The 20,710-nt window shown below is 48.5% G+C and overlaps 1 protein-coding gene across 5 annotated transcripts in view; it reads left to right on the top strand.

Annotated features, from left to right (window-relative positions):
* The window catches only part of ARHGEF18 (Rho/Rac guanine nucleotide exchange factor 18), a 93,469-nt gene that overhangs the window by 52,234 nt on the left and 20,525 nt on the right, over positions 1 to 20,710 (top strand). For all 5 annotated transcript variants that reach the window (XM_082621352.1, XM_082621353.1, XM_082621356.1 and 2 more), the window contains 5 exons: positions 14,396 to 14,534; positions 16,038 to 16,150; positions 16,309 to 16,449; positions 17,812 to 18,062; positions 18,802 to 18,927. In XM_082621352.1, coding sequence (XP_082477478.1) covers positions 14,396 to 14,534; positions 16,038 to 16,150; positions 16,309 to 16,449; positions 17,812 to 18,062; positions 18,802 to 18,927 — 770 coding nt within the window. The remainder of the gene's footprint in view (positions 1 to 14,395; positions 14,535 to 16,037; positions 16,151 to 16,308; positions 16,450 to 17,811; positions 18,063 to 18,801; positions 18,928 to 20,710) is intronic.

Here is a 20,710-nt window from a genome sequence, read left to right on the forward strand (position 1 = left end):
TGCAGAGTGCGACCCACTAAGCTCCCCAGCAGCTGGGGATACAGTGCTCGACCAGACAGCGGCCTGCTCTCAGGAAGCTTCCAGACCGTCTGCGCTATGGTGGGGGAAGATGGACTATGGAAACAAGGGGTGGGGGACCCAACTGCTAAGAATTTATCCCAGGAGAGTATCCACTGCTGATGAAGTATGTCACGCAGATGTCCATCACAGTTTAATTTACAACCACGGGAAACATTGGAAATACCCCCAAGAACACGAAGTTAGAGGAATGGTCGTGTTTAATAAGTGATTTTACAGCCATTGCAAAAGATTTCCATAGGAAAGCTGTTGTAAAAGCTTTACACAGTATATTTGACAGGCTGGCAGAATGTTTATGACACATCTTAAGCAGAAAGGCAGGATGTAAAATTAAGTTTGGGCAGGAGCTCACCCATGTATTAGGTCAAACCGTGGGAAATGGTCCTTTTTTGGAGGTCAGAAATGGTTGACGGTTGGCAACCGTGTGACCTCATTGAAATGAACAGAAATAAGAATGGAAAGGAATGTGCTAAAACAGGAGCAGTGGTTCTGTCTGGTTTGTGAAATCCCAGGCGGTTGCTATTTAATTATTATGGAAAACTAGAAATCCCACGTCTGCGTTAACGTCACCTGTTACATAGGGGAGCCCCCCAGGAGAGCCCACTTCCGAGCCAGCCGTTCACGGGGACCGCCATCTTGGGCTTCCTGTCCTCCAAGCATCACCCCCATCCTTCGGCCCCTTCCTCTCAAGTCACGGCTGGGACCCCTCGGTAGTTCTATAAACTCTCCAGGGCATACCCCACTCAGCCCAAGTTGGCGCTCATGGGGGCCTCAGTCCACCTACATCCCACCCTCCATGGTACTTACTAGAACACAGCTTTCTAGGTGCCACTTCCGGCCAGTGAACTCACTGAACTTGGCCCAGGCCCTAGATAAACTCCAGGGCAGGCTTGGCCGGCCAGCAGTTTGGCCCTCCTAGCTCTGGTTATTGCACCGATACTGCTGTGACCTCAGATGACCCAGCCCCGTGTGCACCACACTGTTGGTTTACTGAGCCTGCCTGCAGGCACCAAAAACCCCTTTGGTTTTCTCACCTGTGCTGCTGCTACAGGTGGGAACCTCCCATGCCCCCCATCGTTGCTGAATCTCTTGATATTTCCTCCATAGTAGCCTATCAAGATGGTTTTGTGTTTGGGACTTCCCTGGCGGTCCGGTGGTTAGGACTCAGCACTTCCACCGCAGGGGGCCCAGGTTCGATCAGTGGTCGGGGATCCCGCATGCCGCATGGGGCGGCCCCCCCCCAAAAAAAAGCTTTGTGTTAATTCATCTCTCTGTCTTTATTTCCAAACAAAATCTGGGGCAGCTTCTCTGCTCCATGTCATCTGTGAATTTGATAAGCGAGCCTCCTATGGTCTCATCTCAGGCAAGACCAAGGACAGAGCCCTTTGGTATTCCACTAGAGACCCTCTTTCTACGTAAGATCGGTCCATTACCAAGCTTGAGTGTGGATGTCCAGTAAATTTTAAAGTCTCCCAACCTGCACTCATCAGTTCTTAATACCCCCTGGAATTTACAAGGGTGTCATGAGGGATTCAGCCAGCATCCAGCTGATACCCCAGGGGCCCGTATCCACTCTGTCTCCCCACTGTGTCCAGAGCCACGAGGATTAGTGACCCATTTGCTGTAGTGGCTGTAAACACCTTCTCTCTGTCTACTCTCCTGTAGGGCTGCAAAGCACACCTCTCAGAGTTTAGTCTTGATTTGTTCCAGGAAACAGGAAACCCAGGATTCACGGCCTATTTCCCATCCCCACAGCCCGTAAGCCATTTTTTGCCAGAGATCAACATCGAGTTTGTACGATTAACTTCCTTCCTCTTTTCCAATCAGGATCGCTTTGCCCTTCTGTTGTTTTCTGTCACTCTGCCCTCCCCGGCTCCCCAAAGGCACTCCACACAGGCTCAGCAAACTATCTGCGTGTCTGACGCAAACGTTGTCCGATCTGGCAACTTTAGTTGGTGCCATCTGTGTCCCTGGACAGCCATGTGCCAGGTACTGAGGAGTTGAGGTCAGCTACACGTCCCTCGTCCTGCATTGAGCTTCGACGCCATTCTCAACGTGTTTTCTCTAATCCTTTCTGGTCCAAGTGCCATCTCACCAACAGAGGAGACAAAAGGAAGCCACGGTTAAGGAGACTCATTTTAGGGAGTTCCCTGGTGGCCTAGTGGTTAGGATCCCGGGCTTTCACTGCTGTGGCCCGGGTTCAATCCCTGAACTGAGATCCCACAAGCCACGCGGTGTGGCCCAAAAAAATGGGGGGGAGGGGGGAGTCTCATTTCTTCTCTGTCAGGTGGTATTATGTGGTATTATGTGCAAATATTTTCTCCCAGTTCGTAGGTTGTCTTTTCGTTTTCTTTATGGTTTCCTTTGCTGTGCAAAAGCTTTATCATCTTAACCATCGTAAGTGCACAGCCCGGTGGCATTAAGCACATTCACATTGTTGGGCAACCATCCCCACCATCATCTCCAGAACTTTCCCATCTTCCCAAACTGAAACTCTGTCCCCATGAAACACTGACTCCTCATACCCCACCTCCAGCCCCTGACACCCACCATCTACTTCCTGTCTCTGTGGATGTGACTCATTTAGGGACCTCACATGAGTGGAATCATACAGTATTTGTGCTTTTGTGTCTGACTTCATTCACTGAACATCATGTCCTCAAGGTTCATCCCTGTTGTAGCAGGTGTCAGACTCTCCTTCCTTTTTAGGGCTGAATAATATTCCAGTGTTACGAAAGGACCACATTTTGTTTATCCATTCATCCATCGATGGACACTTGGGTTGCTTCCACCTCAGCATCATTGTGAATAATGCTGCTGTGAACATGGGTGTCCCTAAATATTTTCGATTACTTGTCACTTCCCTCCCTCTGTCCCAAGAGGGGCCTGGCCCATTCCTGCCCTTTTGAAACATAACTCGGAGCACCTGCACACACATACCTTTTCAAATGTTATTCTTTTGTTTTTAACCAGGCTCAGTTCCTCCTGAACTTAACTTTTTATTTAAAATAAAGGAAACTTTCATTTGAGAATAGTTTTCAGTTTATAAAAAACTTGCAAAGAGAGTATGGAGTTTCCTTATACGCCCCCACGTAGTTTCCCCTGATGTTCACATTACTGTTGACTAAACTCTGTACTTTATTCAGGTTTCACCAGGTTTTTTGTGCCAAGATCCAGCCCAGGAGCCCACATTGCACTTAGTGGATTTCACTGTTGAGCTACTTCCCTATGTTGTCACCCTTTGCAGTTAAGCATCATCAGTTCTAATAACCAGCCTTTGAAAATCTGAACTTGGTGGTCTTCCATGGCAGCCCCTCATCTTCCTCCTTCAGATCCTGCCCCCTTTCCTTACTCCTCATGATCCTTCATCAAATCATTTTCCAAATTTTTTATTTTATCAAAGTATAGTTGATTGACAACGTTGTGTTAATTTTTGCTGTACTGCAAAGTGACTCAGTTATCTATATATATTCTTTTTATATTCTTTTCCATTATGGTTTATTAGGGTATTGAATATAGTTCCCTGTGCTACACAGTAGGACCTTGTTGTTTATCCATCCTGTACATACTAGTTTGCATCTGCTAATCCCAAACCCCCAATCCATCCCTCCCCCACCCCCACCCCCCAGTCTGTTCTCTATGTCTGGGAGTCTGTTTTTGTTTCATAGGTATGTTCATTTGTGTCGTATTTTAGATTCCACCTATAAGTGATATCATATGGTATTTGTCTTTCTCTGTCTGACTTACTTCACTTAGTATGATAATCTCTAGGTCCATCCATGTTGCTGCAAATGGCATTATGTCATTCTTTTTTTTTATGGCTGAGTAATATTCCATGTACCACATGTGGTACCATGTACCACATCTTCTTTATCCATTCCTCTGTCAATGGACATGTAGGTTGCTTCCATGTCTTGGCTGTTGTGAACAGTGCTGCTGCAAATATTGGGGTGCATGTATCTTTTTGAATTATAGTTTTGTCTGGGTTCATTTTCCAAATTTTTAAGACCTCCCTTCCCCCTTTAATCTCAGATATCAGGTCTTTGAAATAAACCCCTCTTTTCTTCTTCTTCTCAAAAGTAAACTCTTAACACAAAACCAAACAAAGGAGGAATTATCTATAATCACGATAGGCAGGCATCTACTCATTATAAAACATCACTGCAAAAAAAAAATCACTGCATTTTGGTACCAACATATTCATTGATGTCATTGGAGAAAAGGAAAATACTATTCAGGTGATGAACCTCCAGGTTATCTGCCAACCAACCCACTTCAGAGAGAGGAGGCTCCTTGGCCATTCATTTTTGTTATTGTTTGTTTTTGTTTTAATTTTAAGGTACATATGCTTCCTAAGTTGCAGGCCCTGTTCGGTAACATAACATTCACAAATGTCAGGTGTACCCAGCGAAATGTCATTTCAGACCTGAGCTTTCCAAAAATCTTTTACTCAGATTAATTTTCAGCAAGATACATATGCATAAAAGATCACGCAGTTCCCTTTTCTCTAGACACAGGCAGACGGTGAGTTGGAAACAGTTCCTTAGCTAAGCAGACAAGGTACAGTTGCCCCCCCCCATGTCCACACGTTCCACATCCTTGATTCAGCCAAGCAAGGATCAAAAATACTCCAGAAACTTCCAGAAAGCAAAACTTGAACTTGCTGCGCTCGCAGCCAACTATTTACCTAGCATTTACATTGTATTAGGTATGATAAGTAACCTTGAGATGATTTAAAGTATACCTGAGGGTGTGCATAGGTTCTATGCAGATCCAGCTGACCCCTGAACAGTGCGAGGGGGTGGGGTAGGGGCGCTGACCCTCTGTGCAGTCGAAAATCTGAGTATAACTTTATAGTTGGCCTTTTATATCTGTGGCTCCACATCCTCAGATTCAATCAACCACGGATTGTATAGAACTATAGCACATATTTAGTGGGAAAAAAAAATCCACTATAAGTGGACCTGCACAGTTCAAGCCCATGTTGTTCAAGGGTCAACTGTATTGATACTTTGCCATTTCATGTGAGGGACTTGAGCATCCTGAGATTTGGGATTTTGGCATCCTTAGAGGCCCTGGAACCAATCCCCTCCAGATACCGAGGGATGATGGTATTTAACATTCATGCTAATAACAGAATATTTTTCTTTTTTTTTTAATTTATTTTATTTTATTTATTTATTTATTTTTGGCTGCGTTGGGTCTTCGTTGCTGCGTGCGGGCTTTCTCTAGTTGAGGCGAGCAGGGGCTACTCTTCATTGCGGGGCACAGTTTTCTCATTGCGGTGGCTTCTCTTGTTGCGGAGCACAGGCTCTAGGTGTGCAGACTTCAGTAGTTGTGGCACATGGGTGCAGTAGTTGTGGCTCGTGGGCTCAGTAGTTGTGGTTCGCAGGCTCTAGAGCACAGGCTCAGTAGTTATGGTGCACGGGCTTAGTTGCTCCACAGCATGTGGGAACTTCCCAGACCAGGGCTTGAACCCATGTCCCCTGCATTGGCAGGAGGATTCTTAACCACTGCGCCACCAGGGAAGTCCCCAAATAAATTTTTTTGTGCCTTGCAGTGATGTTGGGGATTTACTCATTAAGGGCAGATTCTTCCATGAGGTCGGGGACAGGCAGGGATGGCTGGCCTAGGGCCGTCTGGCAGCTCTCTCAGCCAGGTATCATTTCTTACCATGCACACCTTTGCGCATTTCTCTTTTACATGGTGGCCCCTGGCAGAGGCTTCTGCACGAAGTCCCCAGGTTTCTAGCCAGGACAAAGTCTTGCGTTCGGCCACTCTCAGTGGAGCAGCCCCACATCCCGTTGGGTGGCTCTTTTTTTTTTTTTGGGCCGCACTGCGAAGCTTGTGGGATCTTAGTCCCCAACCAGGCATCAAACCCATGCCCCCTGCAGTGGAAGCACCGAGTCCTCACCGCTGGACCACCAGGGAAGTCCCTCTCATTACTTTTTATACTCTCACAGTCTCTTCTCCCAAATTATGGTGACTCTCCATGAGGTCCTCGGGCATTTCTCATTTTCATTGTAACCCTCTCTGAATGTCTCCAAGCCTGCTTTCTTATAAAGCACTATTCCCAGACCCTCCTCCTTGGCCATCAGAACTGCTCTCTGAGGTCTCAGTTGAGTGTCCATCACCGTCTGCAGGAATTCTTCTTAAGAGACTGTGCCTTTGGCCTTCCCTCTAAGAGATGAAGGGAGGGAAGAAAGAGGAAGGCTGCTTGTTCTTTCTGCTGAGGTGTCCAGTGAGTGATAAGAGAAGCTCTGGAATTAAATGAGTTTGCAGGAAACACGGCTTTATTCACTGTGTTCTGGTCTGAATTGTGTTCCCCCCAAATTCCCATGTTGCATCCCTAAGCCCCCAGCGTGATGGTAATAGGAGGTGGATCATCTTTGCAAGATGATTGGAGTAGATGAGGTCATGAGGGTGGGGCCCCCATGACGGGATTAGTGCCCTTATAAGAAAAAACCCTAGATAGCTTGTGCTCACTCTCTCTACCATGTAAGGACCCAGCAAGAAGGTGGCCGTCTGAAGCCAGGAAGCAAGCCCTCAGCAAAGGCCGAATCTACTGGCACCTTAGTCTTGGACTTCCCAGCCTCCAGGACTGTAAGACATAAATTTCTATTGTTTAAACCACCCAATCTGTTTTTTTTATTATGGCAGCCGGAGCTGTTTACGACTTTGGGCATGAGTGTTCTTTCTTTTTTTTTGTTGGTGGTGATGCTTTTGTTTGTTTCACACTTTTTCTTTTGAAATCATTACAAATTCACAGGAAATTGCAAAGGTGGTACAGAGAGGTCATGTGTACCCCTCACGCAGTTTCCCCCACTGGTTACTTCTTTGTAACTACAATATAATAGGATGTCAAAATGAGGAAATTGTCATCTGGACAATATGTGAGTCTGGTCCAATGCCATTTTATTACACGTGTAGATTCCCACAGCCACCACTTCCCTCAAGATCCAGAACTGTTCCATCACCACAGATGGCCCTTGAACTTCTGCGTTATATTCTCACCCACTCTTCACGTGCCCCCCCCCCACTGATAACTCCAGCAACCACAAATCTTTTCTCTATCTCTATAATTTTGTCATTTCAAGAAAGCTACATAGGGAATTCCCTGGTGGTCCAGTGGTTAGGACTCTGCACTTCCCTTGTTGGGGGCCTGGATTTGATCCCTGGTTGGAGAACTAAGATCCCGCAACCACTCGGTGCAGCCAAAAAAAAGAATGTTACATAAATGGAATCATACAGTGACCTTTTGAGATTGTCTTTTATCTCAGTATAACGCCCGTGAGATCTACCCAGGTTGCTGTGTGTTATCAACAGTTCCTTTTCCTTGCCGAGTAGTATTCCGTGGCATGGATGGACCGCAGTTTGTCTGACCGTTTACTCAGTGAAGGACATCTGTGTTGTTTCCTGTTTTGGCCTCAAAGCAGCTGCGAACAGTCATGTAAAGGTTTTTGTCTGGACCAGAGTTTTGCATTTCTCTGAGATAAATACACAAGAATGCAATTGTTTAGTTTTCTTTACAAACCACCCAACTGTTTTCCAGAGTGGCTGCACCCTTTTACATTCCCACCAGCAATGTATGAGTGATCCAGTTCTCCACATCCTCACCAGCATTTAGCATCATCACCGTTTTTTATTTCAGCCGTTCTGGTAGTGACGGCTCACGGTGGTTTTGCATTTCTCTGATGGCTAAATGATTTTGAACATCATTTCACGTGCTTTTTTACCATCTGTATATCTTCTTCGGTGAAATGTAGTCTTCGTCTCTTATGCTCATTTTCTGAATGGGTTGTTTGTATTTTTACTGTTGGATTTTGAGAGTGCGTCATATATTCTAAATGCTAGTCCTTCGTCAGATAGGCAGTTTGCAAAATATTTCCTCCCACTCTGTAGCCTGTCTTTTCATCCTTTTAACAGATCTTCCGCAAGCAAATGTTTTTAATTATGACAAAGTCAGTTTAAAGATATATTTTTCTTTTGTGGATCAGGCTTCTGGTGTCATAGCAAAGAACTCTTTCACCCATCCAAGCCCCAGTTCCTGAAGATTTTCTCCTATGTTAGCTCTGAAAAGTCTTATAGTTCTACATTTTCTGTTTAAATCTGTGGTCCATTTTGAGTTCTTGTTTGTGAAAAGCATGAAGTTTAAGTTGAGGTTCATTTTTATGCCCATGGACATGGCCATTGGTCCTTTCTGCGTTAACTTCCGGAATTATCCATAGAGTAATACAAACCATTTTGTAGAATAGTGATTTGCAAGCGTATCGCCTGATGGTATAACCCACATGTCCTGCATGATATTTACACCAAAAATATATATTTGCTACCATATTATCCTTTTGCTATACATGAGGGATTTTTCAACACAGATCTCTAGATCACTCATTATTAAACATTAATTCTCAACTTATAAATCTTCATTCCAGAAGCAGTTAACTGTGGGTGGTAGCCGTACAGGTTATTTCTACTTCTATACTGTTTTGTGATTTTTAAGTCTTCTGCACACACAGTCAAGAAGATCCCACAATTCTTTTTTAAGTGGTGTTTGCTGGGTTTGACGTAATTTGGGAGGTGGGGGGGGGCTTGTGTATTTTTTTAATTTCAGGTTCACAAAGAGTATTCTTTCTGGCTCATACTTCTAAGCCCCAATATGCCTTTTTTTTTTTTTTCCTTTTTTCTTTTTTTTTTTTTTCCTCTCTTTGTTCTCTGAGGCATGGGGTTAAGGTTTGGGGTTGGGGGGGGTTTCCCCCTCCTGTATTTTTCTTTTTTATGCTGTCTTGCTTTTGTAACATCCAACTGAAGCAGGGCAGAGAAATCAATGAGTTGTCTCGGCATTGATTTAGTCTATTCCCAGGTGGCTGCCAAGCCAGGAACTGTGAACTGAAAACTTCATTTGGTATCAGATTTTCTTAATTGTCTCTCGAACACTCGCCCGCAGCCCGTGCTTGCTAGAACTCTCCAGAGACAGGTGGCACTCGCAGCCTGAGAGAAAAGTCTTCGAAGACACAAAGAATGGGGGCAGGGAGAGGGGCCTAGGACCTCACCAAATATGAGAAAATGGGCAGCTGTTTCGAAGCCAAGCCTTTGAAACTGCCGGGCGGCTGGTGGTTTTTTTGTTTGTTTTTTTGTTTATTTTTTTGTTTTTAATATTTATTTATTTGTTTGTTTGTTTATTTTGGCTGCTCCAGCTCTTAGTTGCGGCATGCAGACTTCTTAGTTGTGGCATGCGGGATCTTTAGTTGCGGCATGTGGGATCTAGTTCCCCAACCAGGGATCGAACCCAGGCCACCTGCATTGGGAGCACGGAGTCTTACCCACTGGACCACCAGTGAAGTCCCCTGCATGGCCTTTTGCAGAAAACTGCAGGGACCTCTGTGCCCGGGCCCAGCTGCCTCCCAAAGATGTTTCCAGTTACTTTCCCATCAAGTAGCAGGAGGAATCTGCCATTTAGAATACAGAATTTTTTTTTTTTGCGGTACGCGGGCCTCTCACTGTTGTGGCCTCTCCCGTTGTGGAGCACAGGCTCCGGACGTGCAGGCTCAGCGGCCATGGCTCACGGGCCTAGCCGCTCCGCGGCATGTGGGATCTTCCCGGACCGGGGCACGAACCCGTGTCCCCTGCATCGGCAGGCGGACTCTCAACCACTGCGCCACCAGGGAAGCCTAGAATTCTTTTTTTTAAATTGAAGTATAGTTGATTGACAGTGTTGTGTTAGTTTCAGGTGTACAGCAAAGTGATTCAGTTATACATATATATATCTATATATTCTTTTTCAGATTTTTTTCCATTACTGGTTATTATAAGATATTGAGTATAGTTCCCTGTGCTATACAGTAGGTCCTTGTTGGTTAGAATATAAAATTCTTGCTTGGAAGTTGGTGTTTCTAGAAGCCAGTATGCTTCTAGATTATAAAGGACAGTTTAAGCCCAATTAAGATGGTCACTTGATATGTCATTAACGAGTTTCCTTGAAAAATGACTTTCAACAGGTTCTTAACTGTCGAGTCTTGTTCATGGACTTCCCTCGAGGGTCCTTACGTTCCCCCAAGGGCTGATGGGGTTGTGCTTGTGTATCAGAGGATTTATAGACTGCAGGTCACTCGGGAGCCTAAGTACGCTAGAAATGAGCCCCTATTAACCTGAACTTTGTGGCGTGGGGTCTGTTGTCCAAGTAAAATCCCAAAGTGGGATCATCGTAGCTGTCACACCAGCTTAGTCGTCTGATTTGCTCACAGAGACCACTCTTCAAGAAACCGAGGCAAAACAGGTTTAAAAAAAAAAAAAATCATGAGAACAGGCTGCTGTTTGTGGCTAAGAACGGGTGTGTTTTTTCCTCCGGGCCAAGAACTTATTCCATTTTCACCGTTCACTTCTCATTGTCATTCCTGGCTCTCCTCTGGGTCCCCTCTGTGGTGGACCGGTTGCCGCAGCGGGCCAGGAGCATGCTGATCGATGGCACCTCTCAGCGGTGGGCAGACGGTGCTAATTAAGCTCCGAATCAGGTTCGATGGCTGTGCCGACAGCACAGCCCAGATCCTAGTGACCCACCACCCCCTGTCTGCCTCACCATGGCTGTCTGGTTTAGGAAAACATGAGGGCAGGATGAATACAGATTCCTGTCTGTCTCAGAGCCAGGGGCAGCATGACTAAGTCATACTGGGTGTGAAACCTACAAATCACTGGGCTCGTTCTGCAGAAAGGTAACCCTTCTTCACAGGAGTTTATCCGCTGAACAGCTTTAACTGAGATATAATTCACGTATCATACAATGCACCCATTTCAGTGTACAGTGCAGTGGCTTTTAGTGTATTCATAGTCACTGCAATCAATTTATTTTATTTTGTTTTATTTTATTTTATTTATTTTTGGCCATGCTGCACAGCTTGGGGGATCTTAGTTCCCCAACCAGGGGTCGCACCCACGCCCTCAGCAGTGAGAGCGCCGAATCCTAACCACTGGACTGCCAGGGAATTCCCCCTTTTTTTTTCCCACAATCAATTTTAGAACCCCCAAGAGAAACCCCATACCCATTAGCTGTCACCCTCCAATGTCCCCAAGTCCTAGGCGCCTACCTATTGATCTACTTTCCGTCATTGTGGATTTACCTATTCTGCATGTTTCCTATAGATGGAATCCTACACTGCGTGGTCTTGTGTGCCTGACCACTTTCACTCAGCAGGATATTTCCCGGGTCCATCCACATCGGAGCATGTTTCAGCATCTCATTTCTTCTTTAGATGAATGCTCTTCCATTGTATGGATGCAGGATTCTGTCTTTGCAAATTCACCTACTGGCTAAAATGTATTTGTAACCCTCCAATCAGTACTTGTGGGGTGTTTTCACAGTCACATGCAGAGGCGCTTGCGGTGAAAAATGTGAGTCACTAAGGCGCACGTTCCCAGCTGAGGTTGAACAGGCCGTGCCCTGCATTCTTGCTTCAGTTCATACTGCAAACACGTGTCCTTTTTTTTTTTTTTTTTTTTTTGCGGTACGCGGGCCTCTCAGTGTTGTGGCCTCTCCCGTTGCGGAGCACAGGCTCCGGACGTGCAGGCTCAGTGGCCATGGCTCACAGGCCCAGCCGCTCCGCGGCATGTGGGATCTTCCCGGACCGGGGCACGAACCCGTGTCCCGGGCATCGGCAGGCGGACTCTTCACCACTGCGCCACCAGGGAAACCCCAGAATTTCATTCTTTTTTATGGCTAAATAATCCCGTGAAACAGTGATTTCTTGGCACCTGTTTTGTGGGAGGCACTGTCCTCCATTCTACTGGGGAGACAGACAGTGATTAGAATAAGTAAATTATATCATACGTTTAGGGGGCTAGTTCATCATTCTTTTAGCTGGAATTCTACCCCTTGTACCCTTTTGAGTCCAGTTGTACCTGGGGCCCCTAATCATGACCCCCAAGACACAAAAACCTCAAAGTGTCTTCTTAATCATCCAAGGAAGATCTAATTCCATTTATCGTAGATTTAGCATTACCGATCATTTTCTAAAACTTCTCTGGAGCCAGTGATTCTTAGAGGGTGTTTAGGGTGACTTTTCCTCCCGTGGGCTGTTTGATTAAAGCAGAATCCATCCGACTTCAGGCAGGACCTCGGATCACAGGAACAATCTGTCAGCCGCACCAGGACGCCGGGCAAAGTCTTCATTTTAGCATTTGTCCCATATTTGTACATCCAGATCATAATTGCCTGGGTGGAGTTCACTGGACGTAGAAATGCCAGGAAGTGCCTGCCCTGGACCGTGGAGGCCTCCATTTATGATTTTCACCATAGCAAACGAGTGTTGGTATGTGAACGAACAGCCTTGTCACCTTTGTCTACTATGATAATAGCCATTGTTAGCTATTTATGATCACGACATCAGGATGTTTGAGGTCACCGACCAAATGGCATCACGTAGTCTCCATGCTGCTCAGAACCAGAGTCCCAACTACTTTCCTTGTGTGACATAGAGAAACTGGTGGGTGGGTGCATTGGGGACCCAGGAGCCGTGTCAGGAAGGCCACGGGACAGATTTCTTCTTTTTTTCTTTTTTCTTTTTTCTTTTTTTTTTTGGCCATGCTGCTCAGCATACGGGATCTTAGTTCCCTGACCAAGGATGGAACCCGTGTCCCCTGCATTGGGAGCATGGAGTCTTAACCACTGAACCACCAGGGAAGTCCCCAGATTTCTTTTCAAGGCTGCTGTTTGTCTTAGAGCAAAGCTTTCAAATGTGGCTTTCACCCTGAGAATAAGTAAATTAGCCAAGCGGCCCGTCGCAACTAGGCTTGACTTAAATGGTCGACTTGTCAAATAGGAGGAGGAAAAGAAAAAACAGCTTCATTAATGACAGCCTGGCTTTCCAAGAGCTGCATCTTTCCATCGATGGGGAAGGATCAGTGGGTACAATACATCTGAACATTCCAACTCTTTTTTTTCTTTTCACTACATATTTTTTAATTTAAAAAGGTAAAAATTACATTCACATTCTTTAAACACTTATTCTAATATCACATTATTTTTTAAAATAATTTGACTCTTTGTCTCTTACTTGTGTTCAACATCCTTTCTATTCAATATCCAATCTGATGCTAGATTTCTGTTTTTGTTGTTGTTTGTTTTTGTTTTTGTTATGTGTGTGTATGTATGTGTTTGGATGTATGTGTCCAAAATCCAGTACAAAAATCATGTACTTCAAGTATAATTATAATAGATCAATACTTGTCTGTAGATTATGACCTTAATAGAACATACAAATTCTTGCTAGTACCGAGTATGAAAAAACTTGCAGATTTGAATCAGGTAGTCCTGTGAGTGAGGTCATGGGCTTTCATTTATCAAATATAAGTGGCACTGGACATTGTACATATCTTCTTAATTCTCACTGTCCTTATTTATCAAGGGGAAGATAAGATTGCATACCTTGATACTTATTGAGAGGATCGAATGAATTAACATAGAACATATGGGAAGAACATATTCAAGTATATGATCTACTGGAGGTAGTTGGCATCAACAGTAATATCCCAACTCTTAACGAGCAGATGAGGGCAGACAACCCTTCGGGGCCCCTGTTGTGTGTTAGGTTGGTTTACGATCGCCTTATAATATAGGATCAGGGCCTCTCATCAACCTTGGGAGTCAAATTCTATCAGAGCAATTACGAACAGTGGCGCGTGCGGCCAAACACCAGAGACCCCATGGTCTCTGCGTCTCAGCATCATCCTGACAGCCGGTCTCAGATTAATTACAATCGGAGATGTGTGTGATGTCGGCACAAGCTCCCAATCCGTGATCTTAAGACTCTTTGCGGTGGATGTAAACTGCTCTTTGCTTTTTATCCCCTACTAAGACGGAGGGGTATGGGGTGGAGGAGTTGTCGTGTTGTTCTTATTTTCCCTGCGGAGAAAATACTGTGCAATTTCCACACTAAACGGTCACAGCGGGGACCAACTTCCTGCCCTCCATACCCAAGGCTTCAGCCAATACAGTAAGAGAAGCAGCTTTCCATTTCTAGAAGGATCACCCCCAGGGCTATAAAAACGGGCACAGCCCGGCCGGGTCTCAGCGCCCCCAGTGTGACCATGGGGAACACCCACTCCAAGAGCAGCAAGGGGGCCAGCTCGCTCCACGGCCGCCCCGAGCTCTCGTTCTACAGCTCTTTTCCCAGGAAGTGGAGCGAGAACGTCTTTCTGGATAACGAGCTGCTGACCTCCAAGATTCTGTCCGTGCTGCGGCCCCAGTCGGAGCGGGGCCTCCGGACGGGCCACCTCCGTTACCCTGCCCACTTCCTCAGCACCAGCTCTGTCTTTGCCTCCGTCGCAGCCTCCCTGAAGGAGCACCCGAGGGCCACCCTCCTGTCCGATGGCAGCCCGGGCCTGGCCAGGAATGTCGGCATGACGGTCTCGCAGAAGGGGGGTCCACAGCCAGCACCCAGCCCGGCGGGAACAGGGACGAGACTTGGGTGAGTCGGGTAGCCCCTCTGCCACAGGGGCTGGCAAAGGGAGGGAGCAGGGGTGGCATTCCTCAGGGACCCCGAGGGCAGCCTCTCCGGAAGGAGACCCTCGGTGGGGGCGGTGGGGGGGGGGGGTGGGGAGAGCCCCACCAAGCGGCGAGATTGCTGTTAACACCTGCTTTGGAGATTCACTCCTTTTCCTGTTTCAAAAATGATGTGCTCTGGGGGTCCTCGGCCATTTGGAGCCAGTTTGCTTCCTGCTCTTGAAGGGCCCTTGGGCAGGGCTCCTCTGTGTCCTCCAGACGAGGCTGGAAGCCCACTGAGGTTGCCGCGAAGTTTGTGTCCTGTTATTCATGCCTTAATCCGATTTTCCTAGGACTTTGAGGTGGTTCTTGTAATATTGCATTCAGCAGCGTTCAGGTAGAAAACCTCATGTAAAAAAAAAAAAATGTCACTGCAGTGATCCTTGGATGAGTCGGTGGGGAAAGGAGCTGATTTTCTTTTTCCTCTAGAAAGGATTCTCCCTCCAGTCTCAAGTGGGAGTGAGGCTGTGTCCACCCTACTCTGGCCAGAAAGAATTCCAGGGGTTCCTGAGGGCTCCGGTGGCCAGGAAAGGAAGCATATAATGAATGCACCCTTAGAATGTACTTGAACATTAAATTGAAGTTAGTTTTGATGGCAGATATAGGGAACAAACTAGTGGTTGCCAGTGGGGAGAGGGAAGGGGAGAGGGGCAAGATAGGGGCAGGGGATTAAGAGGCACAAACTACTATGTATAAAATAGATAGGGCTTCCCTGGTGGTGCAGTGGTTAAGAATCTGCCTGCCAGTGCAGGGGACATGGGACATGGGTTCGAACCCTGGTCCGGGAAGATTCCTCATGCTGTGGAGCAACTGAGCCCGTGCGCCACAACTACTGAGCCTAGAGCCCACAAGCCACAACTGCTGAGCCCACGTGCCACAATTACTGAAGCCCGCATGTCTAGAGCCCGTGCTTCGCAACAGAGAAGCCACCACAATGAGAAGCCCAAGCACTGCAACGAAGAGTAGCCCCCGCTCGCCGCAACTAGAGAAAGCCCGCGTGCAGCAACAGACTCAACGCAGCCAAAAATAAATAAATGTATTTTAAAAAATAAAATAGATAAACTACACAGGTATATTATACAACACAGGGAATATCGCCAGTGTTTTTTAATAAGTATAAATGGAGTATAACCTTTAAAAATTGTGAATCACTATGTTATACACCTGTAACTAATATATTGTACATCAACTGTATTCCCCCCCAAAAAGAGGCAGTTTTGATGGAAGAAGACCTGATGTCACATTGATAGATAGTCTCCTAATTTTCAAAATGTTCTGTGAGTTAAGGCTTATGTTGATAGCCAGAAGGTTCTCAAATAGTATCTAATCAGATTGAGTAATAACGTGATTTGCCTTTGTAGAATGTGTGTGTGTGTGTGTGTGTGTAATGCAATTTTTTTAAATGACTGGTTTTATGATTTCCATTTAGACCAGCCACAGGAGAGATGGATGAAACCGACACGGTGTCTCTGAAGTTCAAGCAGGCAGCCGATGACTCTCTTTCACTTACATCTTTGAACATTGACTCCATCTTTACAGAAGGTACCGTCACCTCGATTCTTTCTCGGGTGTCAGGTGGTCTCCATTCACTGGGAGGCACCAGGACCCACATCCGGGCATCCAGGCGGCACGGACAGGGGCAGCCTCAAGCCTGCCAAGGCTCCGGGCCCCTGAGCAGCGGCCTCCTATCCTTCCCTCAGACCCCTACACTGCCTCGCTGAGGCGTGAGATCGAAGCAGATGCCCACGAGTTCGAGGCTGAGTCCTGGAGCCTCTCCGTGGACCCCGCATATGTGAAGAAACAGAAGAGGGAGGTGGTGAAAAGGCAGGATGTGCTCTATGGTAAGGAGGCCTGCCACGCCAGCCCTTCCATTCCTCCCCCTCCCCCTTCTTTTTCTTTTTCTCCTCCCCCTCCCCCTCCCTCTTCTTCTTCTTGATTTTTTTTTTTTAATTTATTAATTCCATCTGGGAGCCAGGGCTCCACTGCTAACCCTCCCTGAGACTGTGTGGCCCACTCGACCTACTGCCCCAGGGTAACCCTGCCTTCCGGGCCGGGAAGGAGGTGGCCGGACGGCGCTTTGTGAGAACCAGTCCCCAAGGACAGGAATGACCGAATGCCCAGTCCTGACTCGTCCTTACCTTGCTGGTGACCCCAGGAGAGAAGACTGCCTGGGCCCATCCCAGTCATCCCTGGTGACCACAGACAGTCCTGGGCGTGGTGGAGGTTTTGGAGGCAGGTCCCTCTCTGCATGTGACTGTAGCGCTGCTCCGGGGTGGGCGCACCTTCCCACCGGCTGTTGGAAAACCTGGCCGTGGGTAGCCGCTGTCCTTATATGGGATGTTGCAGTCGCCGTGGAAACCACATCTCCCAGGCACCGCTCATCCCTGGGCTGGGTGCCCCCCGTGGGCCCCTCCAGGCCCCCAACACTGCTCAGTGGTTTCCACTCACCAGTGGACACTCACTTCCTTCCATGTTTTGCACACTGAGCTCCCTGCCAGGGCCAGAGCAGGTTGGGGTGTGGGTGGGGAGGAGAGCCTGAGCCCGGCCAGGAGTCCTGCCTAGGGGGGTGGGCAGTGCAGTCCGTTGCTTCCCTCTGGGCGGCCCTGTGTCACGCTGTCTCCGCTGCTGGGCAAGCGCAGAGTCCTTCCAAGCCCTGTGGCTGGCGACCCTGGCCCCGGCCAGCGCCACTGACTTCTGTTTCATCTCTAACAACTTCAAGGCCTTGACTTAAATGGCAGAGGAACTCCATCACAAAATCGAATCTTTCTTTGCCTTTAACAGTGAATTAAAGTCCTCCCTGGAGCTCCCCTTTCCCCATCAGTTATAGTCTGGGGCAGGTCTCTGACATGCAAGTTTCACATCCCAGGGAGGGGTGTTGGTCAGAACAGTCTTCTTGTTTCAAACAGCCTGGAAACATCTTCGGTTGACATTAGGCAGGAACCCCTCCTGTGCATCTGAGGTCCCAGCGCACATCCCGGTCCTGTCTTTCCTGATGTGCTTCCACCCCTCGCTGCCCCCATAAGCTGGGCCCCCAGCACTGCTGGGCCGGGGAAGACAGGAAGCCTGGCCCCTGGGCTGTCAGACCACCAGGGCGAGGGCTTCGCGGAAACCTGAGAAGCCAGCCTGGCCCGTCGCGGGACAAGGCAGGGCCAAGCCGGGGCGTTGGCCCCGCACCACTAAGTCCCGTGTCCCTGTCCGGGCAGAGCTGATGCAGACGGAGGCCCACCACGTGCGGACGCTCAAGATCATGCTGAAGGTCTACTCCAAGGCCCTGCGGGAGGAGCTGCAGTTCAGCCCCAAGGCCGTCAGCCTCCTCTTCCCGGGCGCAGACGACCTTCTGGAGGTGCACGGCCACTTCCTGTCTCGGCTGAAGGAGCGCCGTCAGGAGTCCCTGGAGGAGGGCAGTGACCGCAACTACATCGTCCAGAAGATCGGGGACCTCCTGGTACAGCAGGTAGGCGTGGCCAGGGCGGCTCCGGACCTGGACCAGCCCCTGCCCCGTCTCTTTCCTTCCAATGCAGAAAGAACATGCCCCCCATTGACTGAGAGCCCCAGCCCCCAAGGACTGAAGTCCCGGCTCCTTAACAGCCACGCATCGTGCCACCAGCCTAGAAACAGAGACCTAAATGGCAAACGCACTCGTCTAGACACTATCCAGTGGGTGTTCTGGGCTTTTGTTTGGTTGGCTGGCTTTTATTTTTTTTGGTCTTGACGGCTGTTTGGTTTTTGGACCAGAGCCATCCATGGTAGGGCCGTTGACCCTGAGCTGACTTCTGAGTGGACGTCTGGGCCGAGACCAAGATTGACAAAGGGGACCCAGGACCCTTCGTCTGCCCTCGGAGTGCCCAGAGCATCCCAAGTCAGCTAACTAGGATTCATAGGAAGAAGATGCCGTTCGCTTTTGAATTTTTCTAACATTCTTCCACTTAAATTTATTTTTCCTTCTCAGATTTCAGGATGTTTTACAAGCACCTGTGACTTGTAGACATTTTCTCCTTTTCCCTTTCGGTACCTTGTGCTGAGACGCCACGTACTGAAGCATTTCTCTGTTTGGGTGCCAGTGAGCCAGACAAGAAAGTGAAATCCCAAGTCAAGTCAATCTGCGTTTTAGCAGAGTCAGGCGAATGAGGTGAAAATATTCCCTGGCAGTTTTTGTGTTTCCTTCTAGTAACGCCTCCACGGCCTCTCTTCAGTTTTCAGGTGAAAACGGGGAGAGAATGAAAGAAAAATACGGTGTCTTTTGTAGCGGCCACAACGAAGCCGTCAGTCACTACAAGTTGCTGCTGCAGCAAAACAAGAAATTTCAAAACTTGATCAAGGTAAAAAAAAAAAAGTATTTATTTTTAATTAAAAACATATCCTCAGGACTTCCCCGGCAGTCCAGTGGTTAAGAACCCACGCTTCCAATGCAGGTGGCACGGATTTGATCCCTGATCAGGGAACTGAGATCCCGCGTGCTGCATGGTGTGGCCAAAAATTTTTTTTTTTTTTTTTTTGCGGTACGCGGGCCTCTCACTGCTGTGGCCTCTCCCGTTAAGGAGCACAGGCTCCGGACGCGCAGGCTCAGCGGCCATGGCTCACGGGCCCAGCCGCTCCGCGGCATGTGGGATCTTCCCAGACCGGGGCACGAACCCGCGTCCCCTGCATCGGCAGGCGGACTCCCAACCACTGCGCCACCAGGGAAGCCCCCAAAATTTTTTTAATTTAAAAAAAAAAGAAGTAACCTCTTTGCAATAGGTTGTTCCCCGTCCCCTCCCCCGCCCCCAGAACTGTAGGCTTTTGGAGAGCTTGGGACTATAAACAACTTGTTATAAGGCAGTGATTTTTCAAGGTTCTGTCTCATTTTTAACCACAAACTTATTCAGAACACAGTGATGAAAGCTCTGGAGAATCCCTGGGTGTAAAGCAAAGCAGGCCTAGGGTTTTGTTCCTGCCGCAGCAGGGTGGCCCCTGAGATGCCCCTCAATGGATGACCATGGGTCCTCAGACCGTTGAGGGGACATGAGTGTCCTCGCAAGGGGCCGCCCTGCCCCGGGAACCGGCCCTCCAGAGCCACCCGCTCTGCCTCGGATGCTCTGGCAGATGCAAGGCCTGCCTTCCTCTAAGCCTTTGTCCTTTCGTCACCTCCTCCCCTGTCTGGTCCCCATGCATCCCCCGCGGCCCGTGGAATGACCCACACCTGTCTTCTTTCTGCCCAGCAGTGTGCAAGTGCTCAGGGCCCAGGAGCTGAGTCAGTAGTCGGGCAAGACCCCCCCCCCCCACATCCTGGGAGGCACTCCTGGGTCAGGGCTGCTGGGCGCCTGGTCAGCATGTGCCCTGAGGCAGCCCCGGCCCACTGCACCCCACAACAGCTCCACACCTGCAGCCTGTACCCCAAGGACTCTACCCTGAAGTGATATCCGGCAACTAAAGGTCTAGAGTTAAGGATGCAGGGTTGTTAAATTTCACCCCAGGGAACTTCCCTGGCGGTCCAGTGGTTAAGACCCCGTGCTTCCACTGCAGGGGGCACAGGTTTGATCCCTGGTCAGGGAACTAAGATCCTGCACGCCACGAGGTGTGGCCAAAAAAAAAAAAATTCTAAAAAACTTTCACTCCATTATCCTGGCAGTGGGTAGACGTGAAAAGGAGAGGGTCGTTTTGGGGCCTGAGTCCAGTGGTTACGAACTTGGCACTTTCACTGCCGCGGGCCCAGGTTCAATCCCTGGTCAGGGAACTAAGATCCCGCAAGCCACATGATGTGGCTGGGAAACAAAGTGACTTCAGGTGACCACTTCTTAGGCTCGTAGCCAGAAGCGTGCACCCGCAGCAGCCAGGGAGCCAGTTCAGAGAGCACCGGCCCAGCCGCGTCTGGAGGGTCCCGACGGCCATCAGCAGGGTTAGGGTCTGCGCATGTGCGTGTGCAGATGGACAGCTCTCCAGGCGATTCCCATAACCTCCACCCCCCCACTCACTCCCCCACCCCCCGGCTGGTTTCTTCCTAATGGGTTCTGCGGGGGCCCACATTTTATAGCAGGTGAGGCTGCCTCTGCCTTTGTGGCCTTTCTGTATACAGCAGGCAGTCCCTGCTTTCAAGTACCTGCAAAGCGGCAAGGAAAAGGTCCC

The sequence above is a fragment of the Mesoplodon mirus genome (assembly GCF_964341445.2).
Source record: "Mesoplodon mirus genome assembly, chromosome: 5".
NCBI lineage: Eukaryota > Metazoa > Chordata > Mammalia > Artiodactyla > Ziphiidae > Mesoplodon > Mesoplodon mirus.